Below are 17,975 nucleotides of genomic sequence, written 5' to 3' on the forward strand. Positions count from 1 at the left end.
ATATATATGTATGCATAAAGATGTTGCTAAGTTCAATGTATTTGAATTTATACCTAATCTGTGGAGTGAACATTTTTGTTTTATGCCTTTTTCTGTATGTGCCATACTTAAACAAAAAATTAATCAACAATGAATCACATAAGAACTTAATTCAGTTTACCTGTGACTTTTTCTTTCCTGGAACACATACTTTCACACTTTTCCCATTTATCAGAAGTGGTGTTGTTTCAATGTACTTCATGACTGCAGTAATTGCCTCTTTAAATTCCATTTCCAAGTAAGCCTAAAATGAAATGTATTCCACTTTTAGTCAAAAAAATCTACCTTAAATTTCTCTGTATGACCTAATATAATACTTCTTTGTGGAATATAAAACTGAAATTACCTCAAGTCCTGGTTGCTTTCACCTCTTTTTGTTTTGCTGAAGTGTAATGTGATGTTTAGGATGTTTTCACACATGAAATGGACACTTAACCTTATAGAATTTCTATACCATTACCAAGGTAAGAAGGAAGCATGGGTCCATGGCAGGATCATGGAACAATAAGAAATGGGAAGGAGGGCTCACTGAACAATCGAAGAGAAGGCAGGATCTGGTCTAGCTGCTGTAAGTCTGACCTTTTTAAGGGTTCTTGCAACAAAGAAAATAATACCAACTATGTTCCTTTGTCTTACCTCACAATTTTTTACGTTCTGCTTAACCTAGGGTTTGTAGTTCTGGTGAACTCTACTATGTGAGTTATAGGAATACAACTCATATGTAAAAAAATACTGTACAGATAAAATCATTTTTTTAATATGACCTTACTGGTGTACTAAAGCAATGAATGGCAAACTATGGCCGGCCACCTGTTTTTGTAAATAGTTTTTTTGAACACAGCCATGCTCATTCAGTTATATATTATCTAAGACTGTGTTTGTACAACAGAGTTGTATAGCAGAGTTGAATAGCTGAAATCCTATAACATGCAACGCCTAAAATATTATCTGGCCCTTCACGGAAAAAGTGTGCTCTTCTAAGAAAACAGTGTGCTGTTTGAAACGATATAAAGCAGTATTTAGGGACATTGTTCATTCAAATCCGAACATTTACATAATTCAATTAACAATTGTGTATGCAGGAAAAGCAGCTAAAAGATCCAACAACAGTCTTTATAAAATAATGACTTTGTATGAATTTTAGAACAGACTAAATAACTCACTTCCTTTCTATATGGAACAATCAGGACATCATTAACTTTTCCAAATGGCTGAAATATTTTTCTAATATCTTCTTCAGTACAGCCATCCTCTGGTAATTCAGATATAAGAAGAACGGGACCATAATGTGAAGACTGATCTTTCCGAAGCTTTTTTTGGGATGAAAGAAAATTAAACCAAATTAAGTGACAAAGTACAGTAATAATAATTCCCAATATAATTTCTTCTACCATTAATCTTAGTCCTTTAAGCAGTCTTTTCAACATATTTTAGCATATTTAAAAAAATTTTAAAGGCCAAAGAAAAGTAGTAAGAAATATGTTTTACATTTTACCACTCAAACCCAACAGTGGTCAGTTTATGGGTAACCAATCACAGATGCTCTTTTCTGTTTAGAAGCATTTTGTAACAAACAAGACCTATGAAATGAAATGGTCCAAAACTATTAAACAGTATTTTTCTATATGAATCTGCATGGCACATCACTAGTGAAGCTGAAATTATAGCTTTATTTACTGTGTTCTAATAATTAAAAATGTTATCTAGATAGGCATAATATTTTTAAAGATTTATACTACATACAATTTGAATATATTTTATCAAATTTGCCACCTATGTTAAAAATTGACTCAAAAAAAAAACTTTTTAAAAGTTCCACTGCCACCATCTAGAAGTCTAGAAACAAAATGAAAGAACGTTACAGAATAATTAAGCCTCTTTGAGATTAATTCCCTGTACTCAACATTTCTTCCTAATTAATGCTCTTCAAAATCCTGTAATTGCAGGTTGATTATTTTAAGTTTATCCTTCTAAATATAAGCTCTCTGGGGCAGGGAACTGTAGTTGTTGAAAGTTAAGACAATGTTTAGAGAAATGTATACCTAAATACTTGAAGACTTGTTATTATTACAATATAATAAACATTTGAAAATCTGGCCTATCAGGAGTTACTCTGATAGTCTCTTTATATATTATCTGCTATAATAGTAATTTCATTAACATATACAATAAAGCAATACCATCAAAATACACCAGTAAGTTAGTACCCAGAAAAGAGACTAGTATTCTACACTGGATAATGATTTAACTTATGAACTGTACTGCAAAAAGTATAAAACAGATTAAAAATGACCAATTCTCAGCAGAGACTCACTAATAACTTACTAACAAAGATTATAAAACCTCATTAATGCTGCTGATTACATCCATTTCCCCAATAAGGGAGCAAAACTTATCACAAGGATCTGTTTGTATGGTTAGCCAAAAACACCAAACTGTCAAAATGTTCTCACTTTTGATATATCAAATGCCAAACCTCTAGGATTTGTAATCTACAGGACTTTAATTATTGGACTTTTATTATATTCAGAAGAGAAACCAATGAATATTCCATATCAACATAACAAGTCACGATTTCAAACTTTTGGAAATATGAAAATTAAAAATTCTGAAAACTTTGTTTTCTCTTTGTCATATCAACAAATGTATGCACACACTTCCAGTAACAAAGAACTACTGACCTTACGTTGTAGAGAAACAGCTTTATCAGACACCTGTTTACTTTCTGGTGAGGTCTCATCTTCAAGATTCTTTGATTTGTAACGAGTACAATGTCCTATATTTGAATCACTCTTTGTAGAGCTCGTAGATTTAACTGATGGCCTTGCTCCACTGACAGTTTTAAGTTTTTGTGCTGGTGAGTGTCCTTTATCAACTGCTTCAAGATGTTTCTGTTTACTGAATTCTGATCCATGCCCAGACCGTTGTACTACATCTTCTAATGCTTTTTTTCTGTCTAGTAAAAAGGACATAAATACTACTTCAACTGAAAAGAACTTAAGGTAGGAAACATCTCATCACATTATAAAAAAAAAAAGAATCATCTCTCAACTGTCCAAATATTTACCACATTGAGCTACTGTTAGGCCAAACAGGTGGCAAACACACACACACAAAATTATTATTCTTTAATTCTTCACTCAAAAGTGAAGATGTAAAAACATGAAGATCCCTTATTCAGTGAGCTTCTCTTATACCAGTGGTACTCAAACTTTAGTTTCAGTATCCCTTTACACTATTAAAAATTGAGGACTCCAAAGAGCTTTTGTTCAATTTATCAATGTTTACCATATAAGAAACTAAAATAGAATTTTTAAAATATTAATTCATTTAATAATAAACTCCTATGTTAATATAAATAATATATTTTTATAAAAAACTTTAATTTCAAAACAAAAATTAGATGAGTAGCACCACTGTATATTTTCCAAACGCTTTAACGTTGGGCTTAAAAAAAGTCTGAATTCTCGTATCTGCTTCTGCATCCAATCTGCTGGATATATTATTTCAGCTGAAACATTTAAAGAAAAATCCAGCTTCACAAAGACATGTAGTTGGAAAAGGAAAGACCTCACAGACCTCTGCAAAGATCTCAGAAAAGAATTACATAAGAGCTATTTCCAGAAAGGTCACTAAACCAATACAAAGACACAGGTTGAAAATATGAATAATTTTTTAATGTTTTAAATTAATTCACCGAAGAGAAGTCTATAATCAATTACTAAAGCAAACTAAGATGTTTGTATATCCTTGGTTTTTAAGTTTGATGTTGGGTGGATAGATACAGTCTCCCACACTTCTTCTGATACATAATAAAGGGAAGAAGAATGAAATAGGTTGGGATGTGGGTTGGATTTCATATAGAAATTCTAAAATTTAATAAAGTAGAACATTCCATTTCTTAAAAACCTTGAAAGTTTTAAAAAGAGCTGAGCCAAATACCTCAAAATGTCAACATTTAAAAATATCTTGACAGTAGTATATAAGTCACCATTTCAAGCTTAATAGAAATAAAAAATTCAAACAAACAAAAAAGCTAAAAAAATTTAGTCAAAATAAGTACTTATTATTCACAACCATAAGTGTACCTGATGATCTCACTGATCTCCTTGATGTCCTTTCGGGGCTAACTGATCGATAGCATTTTGGACTAGCTCTAAATGGATTTCTCATTCGATACGGTGAACGGGATCTGGATCTGTATCTAGGAACGAAACGATGGCAAATTCTTGGACTTCGACTTCTTGGTCTGTACATATAACGTATTGGGCTTCGGGATCGACGGAATCTGTGACTTGAGCTTGATCTCCTAGAATGTCTAGGACTGGGAGAATGAGATCGTCTTCTTGGAGTTTCGTTTTCTTTTCTATTGCCTTCATTTCTACAAAGTGCAGGAAAAAACCACAAGATTCATCAATTTAACAAAAATTTAAATCTATACTAAATGACAGATTTATCTTCTTAAAAACAGACTATTAACAATGCCAAATTCTGATACCACGTATTTACATAAAGCAAAAACCTGTTTGACATGATGCAATTCAGCCTTGTAGATGAGTAAGAAACAATCAGAGCAGATGATCACCTCTCTCATTGCTTAGATTCCTCTGTTTTGTTAATTTACAAAAGAATATTATCATCCATTTCTTGCATTTTTCCTATACCACTATCATATCCAATTATGTTTTGAAAGTATTATATTACATGAAGAATTTAGGAAATGACTTACATAAACAAATGTTTTTCAACAATTTTTCCTGAAACATTATGCCGTCCACAAATATTTCTTTGACTGTTGTACTTGTGTACCTACACATTGAACCGGGAACCCCATTCCCAGACTTCAAATCTAAGATCCCACAAGCATAAAATAATAATAAAAGTACAAAGTATTTTCAGAACAGACTTAAAAAAAAAAAAAGTTCACAGATGGGAGCTATCACACTTAAACTGGGGTAACTAAAGAAAGATTCATTGAGCTGGTTCCATTTGCCTATTGTTTAAAAGTAAAAATGGTCAAAACAGGACTCTATTCAAAACAGTACCTTTAAAAAAAAAAAGTACTTGTTTACTTTTAAAAGAAAATCAAATTTCAATAATACCACTATTAAAAAAATAACTACCTTCTTGATGGGAGGATCTCAGGATTCCAATCGGGATACCTATTTTGAGAATAAACAATATTAATGAACAGTTAAAATAAGATTATAAGGCTCAATCTTTCCCTGCAATATATCAAGAGGACTGTTCAAAACCAAAGTTAAGGGAATTCCCTGATGGACCAGTGGTTAGGACTCCGTGCTTCACTGCTAAGGGCACGGGTTCAGTCCCTCACTGGGGAACTAAGATCCCACAAGCCATGTGGCGCAACAAATAAATAAAAATTTTAAAAATTTAAAAAACAAAAAAATTTTTAAAAATTTTTAAAAATTTAAAAAGTATTTTTAAAAAGATTAAAAAAGGATAAAAAACAAAGTTAACACAGTGATTTATTAGTATATTAAAATATGAATATTTTCTTCAAAGTAAAATATTTTGAGTGTCTAATTCAATAAATAAGGTATTAAGCAATTCAGGGAAAAGAAACACATTCCCTATACTTCAAAGGCCTCGACGTTTATTTAGGTAAAACAAGCAGTACATATAGAAGTGTTGAGATGTATAGAAGAGGTATAAAACACAAGCTTAGGTTGGGGTTAAAGACAGTTCTCCCACTTTGCAGAACTCCAGGGGACACCACTCTACAGAATAAGACATGAATAGTGCCCCTTACACTGTACCAAGTGCTCCTCAAGAGAGGATCTAGTGGGAGGATTCAGGGGAGAATTCAAAGAAAAAGGTTGCTTTTCAGGGGAACTAAGATCCCACAAGCCGTGTGGCAAAAGGTCTGTTAATAGGCATGGATCAGGTTAGGTTTCATACAGTGGTGATACATAAAAGAAGCACTGGAGGCAAAACATGTGTTCTATTCCAGGAACCGGTATGGCTGCAGCATGGAAGTGATGAAAAGCAATTATGAGGGGGAAAACCTGGAAAGGCAGCTCAGACACAAACTATGAACGTCCTTGAAATCAGGTTAAGGAGGCTGCACATAATTAAAAGGCAACAGGGAACAATAAACATTTCTGAAATGAAGGGAACATAGGAATGTTTTCAGAACAACTGGAAATAAATATCTGGATTAGAGAAAAAGATGAGGGCTGGGATATTTAGAAATCAGGCATCAGCTATACTACTAAGAATGAGTGAGATAAACAGAGAATAGAGTTTGTGGGGAAAAAAGAGGGCTGAGGACAGAATCTTATGCACGCTAACACTTAAGAGTAAAGCAGACAAAGATACACCAATGAAAGAGATTAAGGGTTAATTACAGAAAGAAAAAGTAGGAGGAACAGTAACATCACAGAAGCCTAAAAAAAAGACATCTTTATCCTCATCTTTTCTAGATTTTCTGGACTCTTAAAAGTTAACTGGAAATGGTGATTAAATTAAATTATTGAATCACTGATGTTCAAAAATACAATTTCAGTAACCAAGAGGAGAGCCAGGTAAGGAAATGAAGGCAGCAGACTCAACAAGTCACCTGGCAGGAAAATAAAGTGAGGTCAAAACCTTACTAAAAGTAAAGTGGTTTTTATTTGTTGATATTTATCTCAGACATCATTAGCAGGTTAACTCAAAAGCAATTCTCAACTCTCTTTTCCCATGCCTGCCTCCACAACAAAGGCTTAAAAAAGCTAAATATTTGCTTTCTCAGCCTCCTTAGAAGATAGCCAGTGATAGGTTCAAACCAATGAGACAGACACAGGTACAAAACCACTGGCAGACTTCTGAGAAAGCTTCTGCCCACTTCTTCCTGCTTTAAGAGCAGACATGATGCATCTTATAACTACAGTGTGACAAACTATGAAGGCAAAAAAACTTAACTTTCAATCCAATGTATCTATCACCCAGCATCAACAATTGTTAAAACATGAACAATTTTGTTTCATCTACTACTACATTTTTTAAAACTTTTGTTACTCTGTACCATGTAAGAAGATACATTTCCGGTCTTACGTTACTGTGTTTAAAAGCAAGACCTTTGAGAGTTCCCTGGTGGTCTCCTGGTTAAGATTTGGCACTTTCACTGCTGGGGCCTGGGTTCAATCCCTGGTCGGGGAACTGAGATACTACAAGCCATGTGGTGCGGCCAAAAGAAAAAAAAAAAAAAAAAAACTAAAGCAAGACCTTTGGAATCAAACACAGCTGGGTGTATAAGTGTAGGTACTGCCACTTAATGACCATGTATCTGAAAGCCAGTTACTTACTATGAGTAAGGCTTAGCTTTCTCTTATGTACAATGCTGGAAATACAGCTGGTTGTCAACACACAGAAGTTATTAAATTTCCAGATCTTTCCAGTTCAAGAGTGGGTAACCATGTTTCAGATGTGAAATGATGTTTCAGATCTAGGTTAACTGCTAGAATACATATTCTTGTCTCTGCTGCCCAGAGCAGAAAGATAAAGCATACATACTATTCTGCAAATAGAGTTTGGACTGCCTGTATACTGCCTAACTAGTTTTTGTGGGTTTTTTAAACATCTTTATTGGAGTGTAATTGCTTTACAACAGTGTGTTAGTTTCTGCTTTATAACTAAGTCCATCAGTTATATATACATATATCCTCATATCTCTTCCCTCCTGCGTCTCCCTCCCTCCCACCCTCCCTATCCCACCCCTCTAGGTGATCACAAAGCACCGAGCTGATCTCCCTGTGCTATGCGGCTGCTTCCCACTAGCTATCTATTTTATGTTTGGTACTCACGAGTTTTTTTACATGTGTTTCAGAAGCATGATACATAAGCAATTTAAACATAATGGCTAAGAACAAGGACCTAAGTAAACGACATTATCTGTATCCCAATGTGATGCAGTAAGTATACACATCACCTATAAAGTTTTTGTGACAAAAATGTTCAACCTGAATTTAATGAAGAGGAAAAAAACTAGAAAGGTGCAGAATGTGGAATATTCTACAAGACAACTTTTGTGGACATTTCAGAAGTCAACCATTGTGAAAATATCCTCCTCAAAAGGATATTGGGATTGACATACATACACTATTGATACAATGTATAAAACAGGTAACTAGTGAGAACCTACTGTATAGCACCGGGAACTCTACTCAATGCTCTGTGGTCACCTAAATGAGAAGGAAATCCAAAAAAGAGGGGATATGTGTATACATACAGCTGATTCACTTTGCTGTACAGTAGAAACTAACACAATATTGTAAAGCAACTATACTCCAATAAAAAAAAATTAATGCTAAAAAAAAAGTGTAGGGGCGGGGTAGGCAAAGATAGTTATAAAGGCATTTTGGAAACAAATGGGAAAATTTGAACTTGGCCTATGTATTGGAAGGCATTATGAAATCATTGTTAATCACTGTGTTATACTGTGTTATACTGTGGTTATAACAGATAACCACTGCAGAAAAATGTCCTTATTCTTAAGAGACAGATGTTGAATTAAGGAGTAAAGTGTCATAATGTCTATTTTCAAGTAGTTTTCAAAAACTATAATATTAAAAATGTGCATATAAAGATATAATAGATATGTCAAATGTTAATAATTGGTTAATAAAGACAAAGACTCTATGAATGTTTATTATCCCTTCAACTTTTTTGCAGCTTAGAAACTTTTCAAAATAAAATGCTGAGAGAAAAAAAAGAGCAAAGATCCATTAGTTAGATTAGTTGTGCCAATTATTGGCTGTGTTATAGTAGGGAAGTTGCCTCTCAGTTTCCCCACTGGTAAAATCACAAATAATCATTATACATATATCTCATAGGGTTGCTTTGAAGATTAAAGACACTGTGTAAAGCACTTAGAAGAATGCCCAGCACACAATAAGCATACAGCTCTTATTATTTATTATTTTTAATACTAAAACTTTAATGCACTGTATCTTTTCTCAAGTTAACCAACTACTCTTATGTCATAATCCAGAAAGATCCAAGACAAAGAGAGAGAAGAGATAATCAGCCTTAAGAAAAGGAATAAGAACCTAAATATACACCAGCAGAGGAATGACTAAACAGATTAAGGTTTAGAAACACAACGCAGCTTAAAAAAAAAAAAAAAAATGAAGTAGCATATATTTTGCCATGGAAAGATCCAAAGCACCTAATCAAATCTAACATATTTGTTAAATTTTTTTTTGCAATAGAGAGAAAGCCATAAAGAAACTATTCAAGAGCATATAACCTGAAAAAGATAAAAATGTAAAACAGGCAATGAAGTAGCAGGCATGGAAAGCACATGCTTTAAAATCAGCGTCCTGGAGACTTCCCTGGCAGTGGTTAAGAATCCGCCTGCTAATGCAGGAGACACGGGTTCGAGTCATGGTCCAGGAAGATCCCACATGCCACGGAGCAACTAAGCTCGTGTGCCACAACTACTGAGCCTGTGCTCTAGAGCCCATGGGCCACAACTACTGAGCCTGCGCTCTAGAGCCCATGAGCCACAACTACTGAAGCCCACATGCATAGACCCCGTGCTCCGCAGCAAAAGAAGCCAGCACAATGAGAAGCCCACGCACTGCCACGAAGAGCAGCCCCTGCTCGCCACAACTAGAGAAAGCCCACATGCAACAAAGACCCAACGCAGCCAAAAATAAAAATAAATATATGTATATTAAAAAATCAGGGTCCTGTGTGCATTAAAAAAAAGGCTTATCTACACAAAAGTCTTTAAATAGGCATAAATGCCATGTGATGTAGTAAATTAATGGCAGTGCATGTAGCTAGAATCCTCTTACTAGCATTAATGCCTACCTACAGCAACTAACTAACTCCCACCTAAATCCCTTACCTTCATAAAAACGAGACATCCCACTGGGTATCTGTGGGAAAATTTGTGGCTTAGGAGAGATTTTCCACTTACAGTGGCAGTAAGGCCTATCCAATTCAAGTAACAAATTATCTCCGCATGATAACCAATGTTTGTGTGCACACATCTATACAGGTAAGCAACTCTATTATTAGTCTATACAATTAAGGTAGGACTTATATCACACTCAACACATGACACCAACCGAGGTACAGTACCCTATTCCTGCAACCATTATAACTGGTTTAGAGATGGACAACTAACCCACAGTGAACCAAAAGAGTCAAACCAAGGACTTCTGCAGAATTTATGAGGAAAGAAGTGTTTTTATTTATTTTTTAACTCCTGGAATTGCTAGCTATACATATCACTTAACTCTGGAACTAAGGGGGTCGCTGCTTTGTGGAGAAAGGTGTGCCTTTCTCATGAGGCTAAAGCAGAAGAGAACAGCCAAGAAATGAAAATATTTCTGACACTCTGATTTTTGTTTGAGCATCTAATTCAGCTGTTCACACTCCTTAAGCTTCCCAGTTAAATGAGCTAATAAATTTCCTTACTTTAAAAAATTGGTCTGAGTTAGGTTTATCACATATGACTAGAAGAGTCCTGAATATTCTCAAAAAAATTTTGTTGGTATTTTCATAAAGAACAATAAGAAAAAACCAAAACAGCTGCCACAAATCCATTTGCTCAAGAACATGTTATTATCATCAGTATAGTGACCGGGAATTTGACACACAACTATATCAGCATATTTAATGATGTTAAAAGGAACACAATTTAATTTTATGTAACTCCAGGTGATATTAGAGAATACTGTTAATATCGCACTTTTCACCTTCATAGGTGCCCTGTCTTAAAGAAGGAAAAGGTCAGAGAATTGAAGAACCAATGTTGAGGAAGCACCATATCTAGCTTGTTCATCTCCCACTTAAGGTTTTTTCTGAATATAGGTTCTAAACCTGGAGAGGTTTAGACCTGAAATTAAAGACTACTGTTTGGTTTGGGTGGTTTTTAGTTTTTTATCCTTTGGGAAAGGGGTGGGGATGAGGGGGAAGAAGTATAGGAGAAGGGTAGACTATGTGCTCTGAAAAAGATAAACCATCCCAAGGGAAGGTTAAGCCAGCAGGAATGAACCAATGATACTAAAGTTACCTACTGGGATTAAATTAGGAAGGAGTCAGAAGAAAGGATCATATTTAATTCTCTCCTTTGGGAAAAAGATTAAATATATTTGTATATAAATATTTCAAATAGACAATAGCTTTCTAAAAAAATATTTTTCTCCAAAGTACCACACTAAAGGTATTAAGCAGTCATACCTGAAACATTATTTTGTAAATTTGCTACTTATAAAAAAGGAAAAAATTGTTCTTACTGTTGACGTAACTGTCGGCAGCTCTCAATATGAGTAGATGTATTTTGATGCTGAATCCAATCCTATTGTAAAAGGAGAAAAGTGCACAAATTAGAACATTCCTTATCTGACTAATGAAATTAGGCTTTTTAACATGACACAGCATTCTTTGTTTTATCAAAAATTAACCAAATCTAGTTATAAATACCATTTGGCTACAACAAAATTTTCACAAACAAAAATAAAAGCCCTCCAAATAAAAGCACTTAATACCAACTCACTGATACCATTTTAAAACATTTTAGTATAGAAAACATTTTAAAAATCATACCCATGGATACTCGTTTTGAAGTCAAATATACATGTAAACTTGGAGAAAATAAAAGCATGGATCAGAAATAACTCATCTCAAATATAAAACACTACTACAGAGAACACCAAAAACTCTATAAATAGAATGGTATCATTCTATAAAATATAGTCTAAAATACAGTCTCTAAACTACAGTCTCAATGCCTTACAACTCTAAAATTCAAGCTAACAACATTAACAACAAAAAATCCTACCTCTTAGGCCAACACTATTCCAAACAAGGTACTCACTATGTATTGGCAAAGGATAAGATTAGTAAAAATAAGAAAAAATGCTGCTGATCAAATCTAATTTATTTTCAGGATATAATGGAAAGTAACATCATTTCAAAGACATAATATCCCTTACATATAGAGCTTTACAATGAACAAAATGCTTTCTTTTACATAACTTCATGTGTCACAAAGCTGCCCTAAAATTACATTCCGTATCCATAAAAAGCTCCTGGAAGATACATCTGATTTTTTTTTTTAAAGGCAATACAGTTTTCAAAGATACAGTCCCCCAAATGAAAGTTAGTTAAAAGCAATGTGCATATTACTCAATGTTTTATTGTTTCTCCAACATTTGGAAAGGCAGAAAACTTACTGAACAGTTCCATATTTTAACGCTTTCCTTGAGGAAAATGTTATTCATTTCCATTTCAAAAACATTTTAGTTTGTCATTGCCAAAGACGAACTAGAAACATCCAGAGTTAAAAACAACAGTTGACACTAATTTTGGAATCTGCCTTGTCGAGAACTATTTGAAAATAAGTGCATGCTATTTGCAATGCTCAGCAGCAGGTTATGACAAACCCTAAATTATTTCATTAAGCCATGAAACTCATGGTGGATTGCAAAAAAGAAATGTCTGTATATCCTGCTCAGTGATACAAATATTTAGAAAGCTAGAAGAGATTGGCAGTTAAGAGTCTTTAGTACTGTTAAACCCATGTCTTTGACATTAACTGGATATTGTTTACATCAGACACACTGGCAGGTATCAAGTTGGGCATGATTTATTTGGACCATAAAGTGTTTTATTTGAATAAGTTGCCGATATTTAAAAATCCAGAGATTTCCAGCTTTTCTTGAAAAAATATGAAGATGTAATTAATACTAGACACGTATTTGATATAGCAACCATCAGGTGATGCTGACAGCTAACTTACTTAAGGTATACTCTCTCCAGTTCTACACACACACACACACACACACACACACACACACACACACACCTTTTAACAGGCCCGCTTTACTCACTGACATCACTCGCTTTTAAGCTCAGTAAATATATGTACACCACCCCAATTTCTAGACTCTCCAGTAAGACAAGGGTCCAAGAGCAGTACTCCTCTCCAGAGAAAAAGTGATAATTATCTATCTACTAAGCAGGAGATGCTACAAGGACTGTAGACTTGAGTGGGCCCAGAATCAAACTGTGAAAATACCTACCCCTATCAGAGCTCACTATCCACCAACTATTCCAAAATTCTTTTGTCAGTATTTTCTCAAACTGAATTATTTCAGTCAAAAAGACATGGCTGGGGTTTCCCTGGTGGCACAGCGGTTGAGAGTCCGCCTGCTGATGCAGGAGACACGGGTTTGTGCCCCGGTCCAGGAAGATCCCACATGCCGTGGAGCGGCTGGGCCCGTGAGCCATGGCCGCTGAGCCTGCACGTCCGGAGCCCGTGCTCCGCAACGGGAGAAGCCACATCAGTGAGAGGCCCACGTACCACAAAAAAACAAAACAAAACAAAAAGACATGGTTTCTAAACCCACTGTGACAGTCAAAAAGACGTAACTTCTAAACTAAGGTCGGCTCCTCCTCTGTCTGAAACCCAATTTAGAAAAAACATAATTCCACATTTTCTTGTGGTCTTTTTCAGGCTATAGTTTTAAAGACTCAGAGATGGGGAACATACTCTCAGATATTACTTAGCAAGAAAAAATTTGCAGTTGGTAATTTATATTTATTGGTTACATATTTATAATGTCAAATACATGCACACTTACAAGGCAGCAAGATACATCACAGAAACAAGAGAGGTAGTTTGTACTACCTAAGTCCATGTTCACAAATCCCTATCATTTGTCATCCAGTAGTGAAGAATTCATTAGTTAGGTCCATTGTGTTGTTCTGACTATTAAAAGGTATCTGTTCATTTAAAATGGCAATCAATCTCTGTGAATTCTAATAATCATTAAATGATTTTTCCTCTCTAACTTTTACTTTTATCATAGTAATCCGTACTTTCACCAACTTATACTTGAATAACTAGGGAACCTCGAATTAGGTGCCCTACCCTATCTCTTCTCATTTCTATTCATCTTGTACACGTCAGTCAGATTTATCTCCCTGAAATACATTTTTAATGTGTTACTTCACATATCAAGAACCTTAATTAGCTTCCTAATGCCTCTCACCTCAAGTCTAAACTCCTTAGGCTAGCTTTTCAAGGCCCCTCAAACTTACTGTTGTTGCTCCTATCTGAAATGTCACCCCTCCTCCCCTGGGTATATCTAAGCCTACTCATCATTCAAGACCCATCTTCAACCTACTCCATGAAGTTTTCCCTCCCAGACCACTCTAATCCAGACAGACTTAGCGCAGTAGTCACTCAATTAGTCTTCTTTAACTAGAATACAGAAGTCTTCTGATGTCAGAAAGTATATTATACTTTCTAATTACATACTGCTAAATACACAAGTGTCAGTAAATTGATAATGCTAGCCTGAACTGATATAAGTCTGCAATCAAGATAGAAATATTAAACATCTCTCCCCCTACAGCATATCTAAACAAGTTAATTATGAACCATTTGTTACCCTCCAATTTTTAAAAAATTCTTTAGGTGTATAATTTTTCTCCTCAGTGAGACTGTAAAAACTGCTTAGGAACAACATGTAAACTTTATATAGTTCTTTATTTCCATCCCAGCACCTAATATAGCCATGTACAAAACCAGTAATCAGTAAATAGTTACTGAATAAATGTATACCTTTTCTATTCACCAGATAAAAAATTAAAACATTTAAGATATTTTTCTTGGGTTTATCATGACTAACTGAAAGTTCAAAATAAATGGAATACAGGGGACCTAACACTCAATTCAGTACTTAGCCCAGGACTACTTACAGATTTTAACTAAGTGCTATGAATTATTCTGAGATTTTTCAAGACTTTGCTATTGCTATCCCCTGTGATAGGGCAAGGCAATTATTATTTTATCAGAACTCAGCAAATATGGCTAAAATGAGGTAGAATGCTGATTTCGTTTGCTGGCATTAACCTTTATGACAAAAGCATCAGTTTTAGGTATCAGATTCTTGTTGGCTGAAACCTGGTGAGTGGGTAATAGAAAGACAATAAAAGGGCAGCACTGGAAGGAGAAAAAACAAGAGAATTAACACCAAAAGACTTTTAGGCCTATTCAAAGTATACAACCAATGCTATGGCCTTGAATCAAAGGCCAATCATGGGCCTTTTTCCCATGGGAAGTACATTCCTTCCTGACCACTTGTATTGAATAATATACATCTTCAAATCACATTAGTAAATAGAAGAAACAGTGGTTTCCAAACATATGTAAGTAAATAAAACATACTTGGAAATTTCTGCTCAAATCCACCAATGATTACTATCAAACAGTATAGTCTACATTCCTCTTCGGCACCTCTGTAAAACACTTCATTCTAACTATACTAACCATGAAGACACCTAAGGCTTCTTTGTTTTTTAAAGACTCTTCTCTCTAAAGCTCTATCATTCTATAATCTATGCTCTGAGCCCACAGCTGGTCCGAATAATTCATCCTGACTGAACTTTACTATGGATTAAGTTATTTTAGGAAGCTCCTTCTCATGAAATGCTAAAAATCCTATTTCAGACAGAATCAGAAAATATTTAAATCAACATTAATTGTCTTTAGCTCAAGACCGATAGATACATGCAAGGCTACAATAGACTGTCTCTTAAAAGTGTGCAGTACAAATGTTTTATTCCAAGTTTTTGTTTTTATACTAACAGATTCTCTTATTTAGATAAAGGTAACTCATGTGACATTGTCTTCTAAGTACGGTTCACGTCATATCAATTTTATGTTGCATTTTCTGGGATAACTTCTCAGAAGCTCAAAATAAATGGACAGACCCATGTGGTGTGCCCAGTCACAGGAATACAGAAAGCCTAACACCCAATTCAGTACTTAGGCCAGGCTACTTAAGATTACAACTAAGTGTTGATGTTGCAATCAAAATTTCTGCCTTTTCCTTAATGACTAGTTAACACCAGCATACATGAGAATTTAGAGGAAACTTGGGCGCTGAGTATCATGATACAGTGATCTTTAAAAACACTCACCTTCAAATGACTACATTCTACGTTACACAGAGAACACAAATGTGGAAATATTCTTGGAGACGCTGCATAATAATCATTCATCATAGAAGGAGTTGGAAGTCTCTTCATCTTCTGGGCATCAGCATGTGAAAACTTTGGTAGCCATGATGCTTTCACAATCCCAAAGGGAGACTGAATGGGGATGTCCGCCTCTGACTGGTAATTCTTTTTACTTCCTCCCGATCCATGTACATTAGATGAATTAATGACAGGTTCACGCGGGATCCGATCTTGTTGGCTTACAGCTGAAATTAATTCCGATGAAAACGGTTGCTGGTTCATAGGAGGAATCAGAGACTGACTCATTGTCTGGTTAACTGGCTGGCTAATGGATTGGCTGACAGATTTTACAGGTTCAAGGACTGACTGTCCTCCTGAAATGTGTAAGCCTGACATCTTGCTTCCACTCTCAACTGGGAAAAAGGACTGATTATTGGAGGACTCACTGGGGAAGTCCATCTGTCGAAACACATCTTCAACAGGAAACATAGAATTACATATCACATTTGGAGCGGGAACAGATGCAGAAATGCTTGGCTGTGACCGAAATTCGTTCTTGACCTCATCAGTTGGAATTTCAGGATCGTAAATACGTACTTCAAGTGGATCTTCTGTGTAGCCATATTTGCTTGCATGCCCATAATCAATCACATTACTCGAAACTGCCTCACTACCAAGTGTTTCTTTATTTCTGCTCTGAGAAGGTAAATTAGGTAATCGGCGCCCCATTTTTCGCATTCTTATATCCCTCAAAATTAATGGCATATTTTCAGGAGTTAGTTGTTCATCAGGATAGCGACTGAGCTCTTCTAAGTCTTCATTAGATAATCCAAAACTTGCTAAGATACTTGAGGCACTCTCTTTCGTATAGCGGCTCTGTACTTTAGGACTCTGCTCTGTAACCTGTGTTACAGAACTCTGTTTCACTCCCACTGATGCAGACATATGAGGCTCATCATCCCACCGGCTACCATGAGGCTTCCCCTTCTTTTGTTGTGCTTCATGAAAATCCAATTTTTCTTTGGTCAATCTTGGATCAGTTCGGTGCTGAGTTACCTGAACATTCATTCTCTGTGGTCCCATGTTCTGGTAAGATTCATGGCCAGCAAATCTGTGTGGTATCCCACGGGCTCTCCCTGCTGGGTAAAATCTTGGAAGACCCATAGATCCAGGCCTCATAAATGGTCCTGGAGGCCTCATCCCAGAAGGGTTAGGTGCTCGTGGCCTCTGAAGTGGAAAGTTTCCTCGAGGATTAAACCTGGGTCTCGACATGGCTATTTTCAAGAAAGCCTGATTTAATAAAGTATAAGGTGGTGTTGAACTATGTGAGGCAACGGCATTCAGCTGCTGAAGCGCCAACTGAGTCTTAATCTGAGCAAAGTGCAAAGGAGATGGGCCCAACAGAAGTGGGTTTGCAATGCCCAGGTTCAAGGAATTCACAAGTGGTGCGAAATTTTCCAAGAATAACACAAAGCTGAAAGTTAAAACACAAATATTAGATCATTTTAACTCAAACTACTTCATGAAGTGGGTTCTACAGCCAGTGTAAAACATTTTGAAACAAAGCCATGAAACCATTCTGCATTTCATACACTTTTAGGGTGTTTACGAGGATATTAAACTTCCCCAAAACTTTCTCTTCTTTTCTTTCCCGAATCCAGAACACAAACCCCAAACCTCAAGCCAGAGTTCATGTACACTGTGTTGCACTGGGTGCTGTCCTAGGTGCTGAGCGGTAATTACAACTCCTTTTAAAACTTCTTAGAAGTGTCCAAATCCTGCATGCCATTGGGGGATGGGGTGAGAATATACATTCAGTTGCTGTGGTCAGTAAGTTCTCAGAAGTTGTTTCTTTATCATCATAGATCTTTTTCCCCCTTCTTTTTGATTTTAGTGGAAAGGAATGAGTACAGAATCATTCAATTTATTAAACATTTTTTGTCTAA

The 17,975-nt window shown here is 35.5% G+C and overlaps 1 protein-coding gene across 4 annotated transcripts in view; it reads right to left on the reverse strand.

Annotated features, from left to right (window-relative positions):
* The window catches only part of ZNF638 (zinc finger protein 638), a 72,537-nt gene extending 55,059 nt beyond the window's left edge, over nucleotides 1-17,478 (reverse strand). The window contains exons 1-7 of one of the 4 annotated variants that reach the window (XM_060168478.1): nucleotides 15,991-17,478; nucleotides 11,295-11,356; nucleotides 5,163-5,201; nucleotides 4,128-4,420; nucleotides 2,721-2,995; nucleotides 1,203-1,349; nucleotides 161-283 (exon numbers count right to left, since the gene is read on the reverse strand). In XM_060168478.1, coding sequence (XP_060024461.1) covers nucleotides 161-283; nucleotides 1,203-1,349; nucleotides 2,721-2,995; nucleotides 4,128-4,420; nucleotides 5,163-5,201; nucleotides 11,295-11,356; nucleotides 15,991-17,301 — 2,250 coding nt within the window. In that variant the 5' untranslated portion in view covers nucleotides 17,302-17,478. The remainder of the gene's footprint in view (nucleotides 1-160; nucleotides 284-1,202; nucleotides 1,350-2,720; nucleotides 2,996-4,127; nucleotides 4,421-5,162; nucleotides 5,202-11,294; nucleotides 11,357-15,990) is intronic. The other 3 variants (XM_060168476.1, XM_060168477.1, XM_060168475.1) reach the window with 3 other exon arrangements.
* Nucleotides 17,479-17,975: the final 497 nt, after the last annotated feature.

This window comes from Lagenorhynchus albirostris, chromosome 13 (assembly GCF_949774975.1).
Source record: "Lagenorhynchus albirostris chromosome 13, mLagAlb1.1, whole genome shotgun sequence".
NCBI lineage: Eukaryota > Metazoa > Chordata > Mammalia > Artiodactyla > Delphinidae > Lagenorhynchus > Lagenorhynchus albirostris.